This window comes from Phalangium opilio, unplaced genomic scaffold, assembly GCF_054372755.1.
Source record: "Phalangium opilio isolate 3A_F unplaced genomic scaffold, DU_Popi_V2 ptg000022l_1, whole genome shotgun sequence".
Taxonomy (NCBI): domain Eukaryota; kingdom Metazoa; phylum Arthropoda; class Arachnida; order Opiliones; family Phalangiidae; genus Phalangium; species Phalangium opilio.
Genome location: NW_028324154.1, coordinates 3,122,501 through 3,138,651, shown reverse-complemented (window position 1 = coordinate 3,138,651; position 16,151 = coordinate 3,122,501). Strand labels below are relative to the sequence as shown.

Sequence of the window (16,151 nt, the reverse complement as noted above, 5' to 3'; positions counted from 1 at the left end):
CGTAAGGTTTTAATTTTGTTATTGAATTATCAATTTATCTACCTCTTAGAGCCAGTTTTATGCTTAAGCCTTTGCTTTTTACCTAGCTTCTCATCTGCTGGGAACCACACCCCTATAAAGTGAAACCAAAACTTAAACGTTTATGTATACCTTCAGTTTCTTTGTTTCAATATAACAGAAGTAAGTGTTTTGGGGCGCTTGGAGTTCAAAAACCTTATATATTAAGTATTTTAAAGATTTTTGGTTGTGAAAATAATACTGAATTCCAAAATAGATCTCAGTTTGTTTTAGTTAGAGAATTTTTATGCGGTTTCAAACATTTTAAGAGAAAAATGTGTCAAGTAATACCCTTTAGAATTGTATGTTTTTCTTTTTCTTTAAAAAATCTGTAAGTGCATATTTTTCATTAAGATTTTTGTAATTTAAGAGATAGCAACTGGCCACATCGAAGATATTAACAATGAATAATAATAAATACTTTAATTGATGTAAATATTATACTAGCCCTGAAAAATTTTACTTTTTGTTAAAACCAATTAGCAAGGCAGCTAATATTTCCATTCGACTAGTCGTGTAATATCGAATACATTGTTTACTATTTGAAATTGTTATAATTGATGCTCAACCTGTATGTTACTTGAAATATTCAAAGTACAAATTCTAAAGCGATTTTCATTGAAAATGTAATAAAGAAATTACAATACTAGGTATCAGTATCCTTTATTATAAGGGAATGAAGCCTCGAGTTAAGGCTTGATCGTCGCAAAACCGTCGGGCCTCGAGTTAAGGTTTGGTCATCGCAAAAGCGTCGGACCTCTTGCTGACAGGCGGTTACGTCGACTCTCAAACGTGTTGGATGAGAGTCGTATTTCATTCGTGTCGTGTAAACCAGTGGGCCGTCGTCCCACCGGGCGGACATTTCGATTCTCAAACCCTTACTCTACCTGCCCTTTACCGACGATTTACCGTTCCTATACTAAAAAGCCGCGAAATCGTCGGATTGAGCGCGGCTTTTGGTATGCATAATGAAGCCGACATATAGTCGGCCAACAGTCGTTTTATAGTCGCCTCATAACAGTCGGAAAACCGGCGGACCGTCGTCCCTCCAGGCGGACATTTCGACTTTCAAACCATTACTCTCCCGACTTACTAGTGACTTTTTACCAACTCGTCGGTAACACACCAATCCAACCATGTAGGCCCTACGTCGGCAGTGCTACTAGGGCAGCCTTTGATTTTGCTCAACCCTTTTCCTTTTCAGTTCCTCATACTCGGCATCAGCTGAGGCAATAATATTGTCTTGGAAAGTTACGGGTCGTTTCTTTGGTGCCTTCTAGCGCAGTTCAGCTATATGAAATGTACCTTCAGTTATGAACCCATTTACTCCCTCTATTTCTCTGTGTTCCAGTGAATACAATGTCACACGGATTAAACTAGCCCATAGGAATGAAAGGGATCAAAACAACACTTTGTTTCTGATGAAAAGAAATATGTCTTTCCTTGCTTTATTGTTTTGTCTCTAAAACTGTTCACTTTGCGGGTGAGTAATGCACATAAACACCATACCACAATAAAAGCCTATATCCAATATATTCTACAGGATACGAGAGGAACACTTTTGATTAAACATTAATACCAACCTGGTGTAACTTCCGTATCAACGTCACATGTTTCCGGTGTTAGGTCTCTCGAAGTTGGGGACGCAAGCTAGATGGGGTGTTCTCTTCCCCCCCTTGCTTTGGCTTCCCGCTCGCGTTTTTAACTTTATACACGCTAGCTTGGGTCCTCATCAATGCGAAGTATCACACCTCCTCGGTGGTGAGAGCTGTAACCACTACGTTGTGTGGGCTAAGCGGATACGCGTCCTTCCCAAGCCAAGGTGTTGAGGCATCGTGCCGAGGGCTGCATGGTACTGGGGAAGTAAAACTACGGTATCGCTAACGATCCCCTCGGGGCACCAGGCGACACCCCGTTGTATCTAGCCTTCCACCCGGGTGGGGGACTACCGGGTGGTGACCTTTTACTTCCCCCTTACTCGTGGGATTGTCATGGATAAATCTAATAAAAACAACTCTAACACTACCAAACCGACGGTGCAGGGGTCTGCTCAGTGCAGAACCCACACTGATACCACTACGCTAGGGCCTGTATCCAGCGATACTCGTGCCAATTTATCGGTGCGTGTGACTGGTAAGGCTTCGAAACGTACCGCGCGACGTCGTCTCAAACGACAGATCGCTAAGGAAAAGGCCAAATCAGGGTCTGGAACGGTCTCCACCCCCGCTGGGGGTGCGGCGACACGTGACACCCAGTTGCAGAGGCCTAGAACGGAGGACTCGACTCCCTCGCCCAGTACCTCGCAGGCGGCGTCGAAAAAGGCTAAGTCCTATAGAGACGCCGCTAGCGCCGAAAAGATGGCCATTGTTAAAAAAGCCTATCCGAAGGCGGTCATCACGGAGGAAGACGTGGGCCCAATCCATAAGGTGATTCTGGAGGCGCTGGATGGGATACCTTCGGGGAGCCGTCTACCGCGCCTTGCGAATTTTAGCCTGACGGTCGGGGCCCTGGTATACTCCTGTGAGCATACATTCACTGGTCAATGGCTGAAGGATAACATAGCCTACTCGGTGGTGGGGGATGCGGTGCTCTCAGTAATGAGAGCTAGTGAACTCCCTAAGCCGTTTAAGGTAATGTTCCGCACCAGGGACCAGATAACTAAAGAGCCGGCGGTGCTGTTCGGGCGCCTAAAGGCCCTTAACGATGGCTTTGCTACCAAATACTGGAAATGCATTCGGACACACGTGGACAGGGCAGTGCGATACTGGGTACGGTCTATTGATGGCTCATCGCTGGACGCCATTAAGAATGCTGGCTTTGTGGGCTTCACTGGAGTGGACAAGGGTTCCTTCAAACTCCTTCAGCACACGGAAACCACCAAAACAACTGCAGCCGAGGCTACGGCAGGGGGTGGGACTAGCGTGATAGGGGATCTCGCTGTGGGGCTCGCTGGTGTCGCTCTAGGCACAGAGGGGGAGGGGGGCTCATTCGGAAGTTTGTTCTTCCATGGATGAGTCCACCCTACTGGAAGAATCGGATGGGACCCTTCGGGATCCAGGCGATGCGCGTTCTAGTGGTCCTGATGAGGGGGATGATCTTGGGGCTGGGAGCTTGCCTGTCGGGGGGGGAGGTGCCATTAGCCCTCTCGGGACCGATGAGGTGTAGCTAGGTCCCTTTTGAACCCCTCTCTTAAGGACCATGGGGACGCTACGTGCGATTCAAATCAATCTGCACCATAGTAAGGCGGCCTCTGCGGTACTCTGCAGGAGGTTTCCTATAGAGGGTCTTGATCTGGCCCTCATACAAGAACCGTGGATTTGCCATGGCAAAATCCTCGGTCTTGACGCGGCAGGGTCACTATTTTATGACCATACTGCTGCTAGACCTAGTGCGTGTATTCTGGTTCGGAGGGATCTTTGCTATATCTCTCTACCGCTGTACACGTCCCAGGACACGGCGGCCGTGAAACTAGTCCTGGCCACGGGGCATGCCAAGTTGACTATCACGGCTGCCTCTGCATACTTTGCCCACGACGCGGACTCTCTCCCGACAATTGAGGTGATCAGTTTGGTCGATCAATGTGAAAAAAGAGGGGACAAACTAATCATTGGCTGCGACGCCAATGCTCATCACATCACGTGGGGCAGTTCTGACTGCAACAGGAGGGGTGATGATTTACTAGAATATTTAGTTGGCTGTAAACTCTATATTCTTAATCAAAACATTGAACCTACTTTTGTCACTTCTAATAGAAGGGAGGCCATTGACCTCACGCTAGCCACGGAAAATCTTGTGTCTTCCGTGTCTAACTGGCATGTGTCTAATGAGCCGTCTCTGTCGGATCATAGGCACATCTGCTTTACTGTTGCGACTACCTCTGTCCCGGCGGGGACGGAGATACGCAATCCAAAACGGACCAATTGGTCCGGCTATAGGGAGGACCTAATTCTACGATACGGAGGGGGTCACACTCCTAAACTTACTTCACCTAAGGATCTTGATAGGGCTGCTAGTGACTTACAGTGCTCCATCATGGAGTCATTCCACCGGAACTGCCCAATCAAGACCGTTAACTGCTCGAGGCTTGTTCCTTGGTGGAACGCGGATCTCAGCCAGAGACAGACAAAACAGTTAGTCAATGGTCCCTGCAAGTCTCGCGCTAGAGACCTAATTTCGCTCAGAAGATGGGATATTAGGCTGGCCACCGGTCTTCTGACCGGACACTGCCGGCTTAATAGACACCTCCATCTGATGGGTTTTGCTTACGACCCTCTCTGCAGGTCGTGCCGGGAGAAGGATGAAACATCCGCTCACGTACTTTGCGAGTGCGACTGCTTCGCCTCGCTTAGACTAGAACATTTTGATTCACACACTGTGGAGCTTTGAAGGGTCTCCTCTATTACGGTGGAGCGAATTCTTCGCTACGCTGCAGCTACGGGCCTATTCAAGGCCTGAATACGAGGATTCACAATATGCCTTTGGCATCGGTGCTAGGGTGCGAACCCTCCTCAACAACAATAATAATAATAGAACACTTTCATCCAAAGAAAACGGCATAGCACTGTTCGACGAATGTGCGTCGGGATCTAAAGATACGAAGGTCAATGACAGCGTAAAACCATTGTTATTATTGCACGGACGGTGAAGAGGAAAAACAAGCGACAATCTATCCGGTGACTCTAAGAACTACTCACGTAGTTCAATTGTTAGGAACTATTTGGGAATGATGTTATCACTTAATGATGGGGTGACTTAGTGGTTATAACTTCGATCTTGAAGCAAGAAGGTCCCGGGTTCAATGTGAATGATGAGGCATTACACAACTGGTGGTCTAGCACTTAGTTATATGACATCCGAAACAGTGACCAATGTTTACATCATTCACAGATCTTTGCTTTCAGTTTCAACGTACGAAATAGAGTAAATGATTGCACAATAAAGTAGGAAGCATAATGAAGTGAACCTATTGGGTGATTTTCCCCTTCTCCCTCCTTTTATTAGCTATTCCATTACTGATTTATCATACCAAAGTTTGAAACATATGTCTGTAATCCAGGTAATGAACGGCTACCACTTGTGTTTGAAAGCTGATCTTTAAAGGTAAATATAATATCGTATATGTGGACTGTTAGATATTTTAATTTATAATATTAATGATGAAAGGAGAGTTTATGACATACCAAGAATGTTTACATCAGATGGAGTGTTCGGTTCATCCTCGGTACTTTGCCTGTGAGTGTTTAAACCACTGTTACACTTCATGTACATTAGTATTTTAATATGTAGTATTAGTGTTTAATCTACATACAAAACATTCGATGGCGAACCGTCAACGGTGTCATGTTGAATCAAAGCGAAGTCCAACGTAGGCATACTTCAAAGAACATTCAATATAGTTAAGAACGGGGTCTATGTCGTCGGTTCACTGAGACAGATATATCCTGAGGTCAAGCAAAGTAGATGAGACTTGCTGTATTCACGAAGTAATGCCTAATACGTTTCGCAAGTACGTTACAACTATTTTATTGCTGTCATGATTACGGCACCTATTGTAAATAGTGTTTAAATGTTGTTAACAAAAGGTTTAACGAATCTAAAACACCCGACTGTTGAAGGGCTTGGTTCCACAAGTCGCTTCCCGGGGAAAGATTCTTTACCCACCAGCTTTCAAGGGAGCCTCATTTCATTGCAGAAGCGGTTGCGGACGTTCTGAAACCTACAAGGCAGATTGGCTAGCGGGAAAAGTATGCAAGTGGTTGGGAAGTGACGTTTGGAACGCTTTCAATTCATAAACAAGTATCATCCAAATGAGTTGCCTCTGACATGGTATGATCAATCCCTAATGCTCCATGACGTTTATAAAGAACAAGTTAAGCCAACCTATTGTCTCTTGATTGGTCCCTTTCAGTAATGTTGGATGGTGTAGATAAAGGAAATCTATGAAATAATTGTTGCATGGATTAGACGCGACCGTGCTGTGAGGTGTGTTGTCGTTGTAAAGGTACATATATTTAATAAATAATTCAACTCCCAACATATGAACCTGAATGTAGAACATTATTTCAAGGGCCTTCTCAAGCACGATTTCCGAACACACGTAATGACAACAGGATCAATTCGAGTAATGAACGTATGAACTCTCTAATCCTTCATTGAATCATTGTCCTACAAAGGCCGTTTGAGTTTTATGCTAGCAGTACACATTTTAAGTGGGGAGAAAACAGTGTTGTAATTGTTTGTGTTGGAGTTAATGTTGTTACTGACTTCCGTATTCAAGTGAAATGTACTGACTAATAAGTATACATACGTGCCAGGTTGAAGATCCGACGAAGGGCCTGCACCAAACTCTCGACCACCAAAATCAAATGAATTTGGAATGCCCATCATCGAAACCTTTGGAATCAAAGCGGCAATTCGTGACTCCAGTGGTGTTAATTCCTCACAACGTTTGGTACCACCCCCTGTTTTCTTTGATTCTTGGGTGTTCGTTGCGACCTTTTTGCGGACATCACGTTTTAATGCGGCCCATTTCTTTTAATTTCGTCAGATGTGCGATTTTGGCCGTGCACGGTGTTAATATTTTCGGCAATGTTTGCCCACTTATTACGCCTCTCCTCCATGCTTTTACCATACTCATTATTTAGAAGAGACGGCACCGCTTCTAACAAGGTAATTAATGTTTCTACCTCATCCATAGAGTAAGGGGCCTTTTTAATGTGTTATGCTTTTTTAGCAGAACTCGTTGGACATACATTTGTGGCCATGGTGGAGATTTGAAGAGAATAAATATGGTATTTTCTATATATTGATTATAACGATAATATTAATGAATGGGAAAATTAAACACTAAATGTAAACATATAATGAACATTCTCAACCTAAATAAATATAACTAACACGACCAAGCTTAATCTGTCTTTCTGATGGTAACCTTCTTTATGATGCAAAACAGGAATAGAAATGTTTGTGCCTGTAACTATCAATATTATTAATATGTTCCATTGCAGGACAGTAGTCTGTCGCAAGTAGTGTAGCGCACATCGACTTGTGCGTAAACAAACACGCGTCAGTAAGCGTAAAATCAAGGATGATTAAGCATGGTGTCGAAATAGAGCGACAAAACATTTTGACGCGAGCATAATTAGTTTCAGATTATTGCCATCAGTGTAGGACGTTGACCAAAGGAGAACCGGTCTAGCACACACCTTTGTGAAACTGGTCTGACCATAAATGGGCGAAATTCGCATTAAGATTTATAGAAGGGCGTCGTATATCACTCTAGCTCTTGCAATGGAACCTAGCCTACTGTCCCGCCATACAAGGGACTTAGCTACACTTGGTCTGATGCCTCTTCGAAGACCAACCGAGATGAGAAGCTCTAACAGCAATGCTCATCACTTCACCAATGCATAAAACCCGATTATATTATCCGAACAATCAAGATCCAATAAGCCTCAAATACTTACCCTGTGTACTTCCACGTTTTAAAAATTGAAGTTAATAATAAATTATTAATAATACAGGCTTTATTTCGTTTACCAATAGCAACGAAATTTTCAAATATCAGTGATGTTCAATTACATGTATTATAAAATAAAAATAAATATAATTTACGAATATACATACCTTCGTCCTTGCTTAACGTGCACGTGTAAAGAACAAGAACAACGTGGTTCTCTCCGCGGGAAAAATTTCAAAGTATTTAAGAGGTCATGCCCTAGATGGCGTAACATACATAGTCACAGGAGTTTGCACTGACCTTTGACATTGCACTGACCTTCAGGTCGGATTTTATAAGTGAGTATGTTGATCCCAGCTGAGTATGCCCATGCCCACATCATCATCGAATTATAAGGGCAAGGCTCTTTATACGTCATACGCTTGCTCACCAATTGAAAGGCCAAGGCGCATTTTTGACGGACCAATCAGCGGGTCTAGGCGAGTAGGTGTGGAAACTACTGACAAGCAGAATACGGCTGCTGATATCTCTCCTTATCAGTCTGGGAAGTACACGTAGAATTTATGTTTTATTTTAAATGTTTTCTTGCCTATCCAAAATAGTGAAATGATAACTTGGACCAGATTAAAAAAACTCAGAAAATTTTGACCTTTCTTCTGAGTTCTTTCCACGCGTCAAATGTGGAATTTTTACGCAGGCCTAACACGCGGTTTTCACTGGGCGATTTCCTTCGGGTTTAGAATTTCGCCAAATGAGCGAAAAGCGTAAAATTCTTTTTCGTACTTCTTTTTTTCGCTTTTGGGTTTTCACTGCGTAAAAGCCGAAAAGGAAAAACGTATGGCATAGCCACCTCTATAACTCGACGAATGCGCGTGATTTGTTTGCTATATGGAATAGGGAATCGGAACTGAACTGACCTGGAGTACTTGGAGTAATATGGAGGACGGCAATACTGTTGAAGTTATTAATACGCTCAAAGTTTACTTATTATATCGAAAATGGAAGAAAAAACAATATACTTGACGATTCTGGGTTCGTGATTTATATGCGAGGTCTCGTCAAGGAGATTTTGCAAATCTCGAACAGGAAATAAGGCATTCTGACCAGGAAAAACACGTTGAGTAAGTTAAGCCTTGGTTTGTCAGCTTAGCTTGTGGCTACACCGCTACCCATTGCTATGGTCATGCTATGGTTATTTAGAGAATGATGCAAGTTATGAAAATGTGATATACATTAAGTACTTTCGAATGTCTCTAGAACAATTTGACCACGTGTTGTCTTTGGTTCGGGACAAAATAACAAAAGCGGATACAAACTTCAGATATTGTATTGCACCTGAAGAACGATTAGCTCTCACTCTACGGTATTATTATTGATGGTATGCGTTGGTTATTGCTTTCTATATTGATACCATTTTCTTTTAGCTTTTTTGCAAGTGGTGATATGCAGGTGAGCATGTCTTACAGCTACCGAATGGGAAAAACTACTGTTTCCAACATAATTAAAGATACGTGTAATGCCATTTGGCAAACCATGGCTCCTATGTATGTAAAGATGCCCTCTTCAGAAGAGGAGTTCATAGTAATAATCATCATCCTTATTGAGGATATCACTTTTAGCGTGGCCGCTAGTTTACAAAGGGGTCCTCTAGTCATAATTAGATTAAATAAAATTAAATTAATTAAATTAAATTAACATCAAAAATCCGTTAAATCATGCGGTCTAGATTTCATGTCATATGTTCAAGTATTATAAAATTTATAAATGTCACAACGAAAAGTATTATAAGACATAATATTTTTTAAGTAGTTTCGAAGACTATTCCATAGGACGGCTCCACGATATGATAGTCTCTGCTTGGAGATGTTCGTATTTTGAGATGTTATAAATAAGTTTTGCTTTGCCCCACGTGTGCCATGATTATGTATCGTTGATAATTCGCGGAAAATGTTCATAATATAACATGGCAGTGAGTCCTCTCTTCTGGCTTTAAACACTAGACATGTCAAATGTATCTTCCGCCTATTTTCACATGAGTTGTGCTTGTACACGTCTGCTTACCCCGAGAATAATTTTTGCCAAATGTATTCTGCAGAATCTGTAATTTGCGTAGCGATGATAGGTTTCAGACATATATAGTACTTCGCCATAGTCTATAATTGGGAGAACGGCTGATGTATACCAGATTTTAAGTATATAGGATGGCATATATGGGCGAATTTGTCGAATTACATGTAATTCACTCTTTAATTTCCGTATGATTGATTCTATATGTGGGATCCATGAGCCATTATCATCCAAGTGAAATCCCAAATACAATAAGGAACGAGTCCTTTTAACTCTTGAAATAGGTAGCTGCTCCACTTGTGATATTTTTTCGAGTTCCCTCGTTGGACCAATAATTAAGAACTCGCATTTGTCCACGTTTATGCTCATACCGATGTCTCGAAACCAATTTTGACAGTTTTCAAATTCATTATCAAGGCGGTTTACTACTTCCAGAGGGTCGTAGTTGTAAGCAAGCACCGCTGTATCATCAGCATATTGGAAAGGTACGGTATATTTGAGTGCTTTAGAGAAATCATTGACATATATTGAAAATAAGACCGGCCCAAGGATACTTCCCTGAGAAACACCTCTCTTTACTTCCTTCTGTGAGGAACAGCTTCGGTTGACTTCAACATACTGTGAACGTTTCGTTAAATAGGAATAGAACCATTTACAAGTTTTTATTGAGCATCCAATCCCTGCTAATTTTTGGATCAGGATTTCATGGTTCACCATGTCAAAAGCCTTTGAGAAGTGGCAAAAGGGTTTGAAAGCCAATGGAGTCTTCCTAATTGTATTGGCGCAATAGACGGTAAACACGTTCAAATAGCTAAACCATCTAACTCAGGATCAATATTCTACTACTACAAGGGAACATTCAGCACTGTGTTGCTAGCTCTCTGCGATGCACATTATCGTTTTCTGTTGGTGGATGTGGGCAGCTATGGTTGCCAAAGTGATGGAGGCATTTTTGGATTTGACAAAAAGAATATTAAATCTTCGCATGAGTGGCGCTAGAATGGTGATAGAGAATACCTTTGGTATCTTGGCTGTACGTTGGAGGATATTTTCTCGTACTCAGTATGGAACGCCAGATAATATTGATGGACTAGTTAAAGCAACAATATGTCTTCATAACTACCTCATGACTGATGAAAATGGCAAACCTTCAACAGCAAGAAAATATGCCCCAGAGAAATTTGCAGATTACAAAGATGAAAATGGCATATTGAGGCATGGAACTTGGCGAGAAAATTTAGGGTTTTGCGCGATCAAAGATTTTTCTGAACGTAATCAACCAAATAGACAGTCGATTTTCTGGTATATTAAGAGATACTTTAGCAAACTCTCTTTGCAACGAAGGAGCCATACCTGGTCAAGTCCAGCAAGCGAACAAACATTAAGTAACTTTGTACTTTTTGTTGAGCCACATTAAAGTGAGCAATGTTTTGTGATTGAAAAAAGTTGTGTATTTAAACTTTTATTTTGGAACGTAGTTAACTTTACTAGGAACAATAAACACATTTCAAGGAAAACTGAAGTGTCCTAACAAGTAATTTTTTAAACAAATTTAGGTGACGCATTTAAAAAATGACTTGCTTGGAAGATTAACAATTAAGGTTTCAAAATTTATTCTGACATTTCTGCGTCAAAGAACAGTTTTTCCATTTGATACCTTAAATTAATCTGTTTCTTCTTGTCAAGACCCTCATACCGAAACGATAAGTTTTTGAAGTATAAAACATTTGCTTCATTATGTTTTTCTTCTTTTTTCTCAATATTTTTAGTCGCAGCATCTAAAAATGATATCATGTTATAGTCCACATTGTTCACCTTCTTCCGTTTGGCGTTTGGTGGTTTAATTGCATCACAATTTTATTGGGATTGGCTAGAGTTTTTAATGACTTGAACCCTTTCAATTTCTGTCCTTAAAGGCAAACTTTCATCCGAATTAATTAATTGTTCTTCATCTCCCTCTATAACCATTAAATCACGGTCCCTGTTCAAAAGATTAAATATTACAAAGGGCTATTGCGCGTTAGAGTCTTTGAATGGCCTTGCCAAAAGAGCGTTGAAACCTAAAGCTAAACATGGTTAAGAAAAATAAATGAAATAAAAACCACATACAGAGACAGTCCTCCATTCGCCAGGTTGTTAAGAATCACATTAGGTTTCTCACCATCCTCCAACTAAGTTCCTTCATCCACGTTATCAGGCTTATCACAATCATCATTATCACATTTCATTGCTTCAAAGTTACTGGCATTTCTAAAGAAATCGTCCAAATGAAATTATTTAAATTATTATGCATTAATATTAGCAATGAACCGATACCCGACGTTTCCCGATAATAAAAGTGGGGCACTATCGATATCGGCTGAAGTATCAATATTTTCTTTGCATCGGTATCAGGTTAAGTAACGCCAGTCCGTAATTAAAATACAGCACAATCTTCGAGGCTCTACAGTTGGGCCAAGAAATCCATCCAATATTGGATATAATTTCCATTTCGGTTTGGCTATATCGTCACTGCCAGATCCACTGCGTTTCTTCTTGAGAAAGTCCCTCCTCATTTTGTGATAGCGGTCTTTTAGTCCCTTCCACTTAAGCGTCAGTTCCTCCTATAATGAAACATATAAAAATTATTGATATGAATATTAAGAAAAAAGAAATACAAATACTTACTTGTACATTTTAGCAAAGTAGCAATGGAGCTCATCCGATTATCTTTCATCATAATATCTTTGTAACTCACGTTTTTCTTATCCCAAAGATATGGGTATTTTCGAACCTCTTCAACTATCGCTTCGGAATCAATTTTAGTCATTTCGAGCTCTAATCAATATACAGGGTGTTTCTGGAAAGTCTGGCACAAATTAACAGGCATGTTCCTTGGGTCAAAAGGAGTCCGAAAGGTCCTATGACGTTTTGGGGTAAAGCGCTTCGTTGCGACGTTATGGGCTCTCAAAAGTAGGCGGAAAAACAAGATTTTTCAGAATTATAGCACTAGTATTGTGGTTTTGACCCAATTGTTTTCGATTATTGAGCATAAGGTAATGATCGTAATAAGTTCAAACCTAGTGAAAGACCGTGAACGTGTTAAACGGCCCAAAGCGTTAATCCCTTTGTTTTTATTAATGATTGTAATTAAAGGTAAGGAAAGTATCTCAGATATCGGTTACTTGTTTGATCAGATGTACTGGTAACTGACCAGTCTTTTATTCTTTTTTTCAATTAGACACATTACTTTTACAATAATTCGAATGAACCCCTTAAATTTTACAATAATTCGAATGAACCCCTTAAATTTTACAATAATTCGAATGAACCCCATAATTTTACAATAATTCGAATGAACCCCTTAAATTTTACAATAATTCGAATGAACCCCTTAAATTTTACAATAATTCGAATAAACCCCTTAAATTTTACAATAATTCGAATGAACTCCTTAAATTTTACAATAAATCGAATCGATTCCATTAATTTTACAGTAATTTGAATCGAACCCATTACATTTACAATAATTCGAATCGAACCCCATTACTTTTACAATAATTCGAATCGAACCCCATTACTTTTACAATAATTCGAATCGAACCCCATTACTTTTACAATAATTCGAATGAAACCCAATTACATTGTTCTACAAAAATTGTTCAAAATGGGCACCATCAACGTTTAAGAAAACTTGCGCGCGTCGTTTGAAAGATTCACGATCACGTTCGAAGATTCCTAGCGTGTTACGGATGCTATCACATCCATCAATTATCCTTTGTCGTAAGTCTTCGACATCGCGAACTTCACTTCGGTATACCAAGTCCTTGAGATGGCCCCAAAGAAACAAATCGCATGGGTTGAGATCGGGAGATCTTGCTGGCCACTCAACAGTTCAGCCTCGACCTATTCACCTCCGTTAAAAACCAATTATGCTGTGTTGGTCTAAACATTAGGGTAGTTTTCAACGTCAGAAGTTGTAGGTTTTTTACAGACGGCTTAAATGTGTCTACCTTAACGTGCTTCATGGCGTACGTGCACATTTGGAAGCTTATCTGGAACTTATCATGGTCTACTTCACGAATGCAAAGTACTCAGATATCCATCTTATGTATGGACTGGCTCGGGGAAATGCGGTGGAAGCTCGGCGCTTCTACCAGGAGCACTATCCTCAACGACAAGTTCCCAATCGACAAACATTTACGGCAGTCGACAGACGCTTGAGAGAAACCGGGACACTTCAACCGTCGGGACCTGAACCTCGTGCGGCGATTGTTCCCGAGGATGTAGAGGACACCGTTTTAACAATTTTCGAAGATGACCAACAACCAGTTCCAGGAACGACGGGCGGCAATTGTGCGTTAACCATGTAATGGTCTGGAAAATCCTTCGAGGACATCAGTTCCACCCATACCATTTGCAAAAGGTACAAGCTTTAAACGAAGCTGATTATCCGAGACGGGTCGATTTCTGCCAGTGGTTTGTGGCACGGGTAAATGAGTTAGACATTCCGCGTACTTTGCTAGTTTCCAACGAGGCCAATTTCTCGCGTGACGGGATACTTAATTTGCATAACTATCACGAGTGGAAGCAACAAAACCCGCACGCGACCTCTGTCATAAAACATCAAGTTCAGTTTAGTTTGAACGTGTGGTGCGGAATTGTAGGAGATCATTTAATTGGACCTAACGTTTTGCAACCGAGGCTAAATGGGGAGGCGTACTTGACCTTTCTGCGTGACAATTTACCGGAGCTTTTAGAAGACGTACCGTTACGACTGCGACAAATAATGTGGTTCATGCAAGATGGCGCATCGCCCCATTTTAGTCTTCAAGTTAGAGCATTTCTTGATGTCGCGTTTCCCCGGAGGTGGATAGGTCGAGGCGGAACTGTTGCGTGGCCAGCAAGATCTCCCGATCTCAACCCATGCGATTTTTTTCTTTAGGGCCATCTCAAGGACTTGGTATACCGAAGTAAAGTTCGCGATGTCGAAGACTTACGACAAAGGATAATTGATGGATGTGATAGCATCCGTAACACGCCAGGAATCTTCGAACGTGTTCGTGAATCTTTCAAACGACGCGCGCAACTTTGCTTAAACGTTGATGATGCCCATTTTGAACAATTTTTGTAGAACAATTTAATTGGGTTCGATTCGAATTATTGTAAAAGTAATGGGGTTCGATTCGAATTATTGTAAAAGTAATGGGGTTCGATTCGAATTATTGTAAAAGTAATGGGGTTCGATTCGAATTATTGTAAAAGTAATGGGGTTCGATTCGAATTATTGTAAAAGTAATGGGGTTCGATTCGAATTATTGTAAAAGTAATGTGTCTAATTGAAAAAAAGAATAAAAGACTGGTCAGTTACCAGTACATCTGAACAATCAAGTAACCGATATCTGAGCTACTTTCCTTACCTTTAATTACAATCATTAATAAAAACAAAGGGATTAACGCTTTTGGCCGTTTAACACGTTCACGGTCTTCCAATAGGTTTGAACTTATTTCGGTCATTGCCTTATGCTCAGTAATCGAAAATAATTGGGTCAAAACCACAATACTAGTGCTATAATTCTGCAAAATCTCCTTGTTTTTCGGCCTACTTTTGAGAGCCCATAACGTCGCAACGGAGCGCTGTACCCCAAAACGTCATAGGACCTTTCGGACTCCTTTTGACCCAAGGAACATGCCTGTTAATTTGTGCCAGACTTTCCAGAAACACCCTGTATTACCACGAAACTGATAGCTTAAACTTCCCTTCGTTGACTCTCGTCTTGTCAAAACTTTAAAAATGGCGACTAAAACGAAACAAACGGGCTTGCGCTACCACGTGACCTTAAGACCGGCTGTGATTGGTCTGCCTCTACGGGAAGAAAAATCCGCGCTCTGAGAAAAACCGCAAAAATAGAAATAGGACCTTCGACGCCAAAACACGAATTTCGTAAAAAAAAAAGGAATTGTTTTTTCCTTTTCCGCAAAAATATGGGAAAATCGTCCAAAATTCGCTCAGTGAAAACCGTGTGTAAGGCATCCAAAGAAATAATACTAATTGTGTTATATAACAATGCAGTATTTAAAGAGTGCACTTGTTCTAAAACGCCAACTTTTCGCCTTTTTGAGGTTTCAGGCGACTTCTCTTTGGAGTAACGGAATCCCCAGTTGTACGTCTGATCACTCTATTGTAATTCTCTAGGATTGTGATACGTTAAATATTAAGTCTTATGGCACAATCTACTCTCAAAATAAGTGTTTTTCTTTAAAAAATATCGGGTAGAAATATCGGTTCATTTTTAACCGATACCGATATATCGGTCAAAGCCAAATATCGTTTACGATACCTATATGACATCGGTATCGGCCCATCTCTATTAGCTATTTGTAACAAACAGTTGTTAGCAGATCGTAACAAAGATCTAAACACAGAGACATCTAGTGGTTGTACAATATGCGACGCGTGGGGTGGTAGGCAAAATAGTTCTATTTGATTTCTTTCACAAAGGCGTCTAATTTCGATGTCAATATGGCTTGTATGCCCATCTAAAAGTAAAATTACTGGTCTTGCAGGTGACAAAGCAGGGATAAAATG

General features: G+C 40.9%; 1 protein-coding gene and 1 long non-coding RNA gene across 2 annotated transcripts in view; one reads left to right on the top strand and one right to left on the bottom strand.

Annotated features, from left to right (window-relative positions):
- Positions 1–288: 288 nt before the first annotated feature.
- Positions 289–703, top strand: LOC149695140 (uncharacterized). Its single transcript, XR_016382494.1, has 2 exons — positions 289–359; positions 428–703. It is a non-coding gene; the product is annotated as an uncharacterized LOC149695140 (long non-coding RNA).
- Positions 704–15,656: 14,953 nt separating this feature from the next.
- LOC149695139 (uncharacterized) overlaps positions 15,657–16,151 on the bottom strand; it is a 1,314-nt gene continuing 819 nt past the window's right edge. Inside the window, exons 1-3 of the mRNA XM_089867479.1 lie at positions 16,008–16,151; positions 15,904–15,937; positions 15,657–15,754 (exon numbers count right to left, since the gene is read on the bottom strand). The exon at positions 16,008–16,151 is cut by the window's right edge and continues 819 nt beyond it. Of these exons, the coding sequence (XP_089723605.1) occupies positions 15,657–15,754; positions 15,904–15,937; positions 16,008–16,151 (276 nt within the window). The remainder of the gene's footprint in view (positions 15,755–15,903; positions 15,938–16,007) is intronic.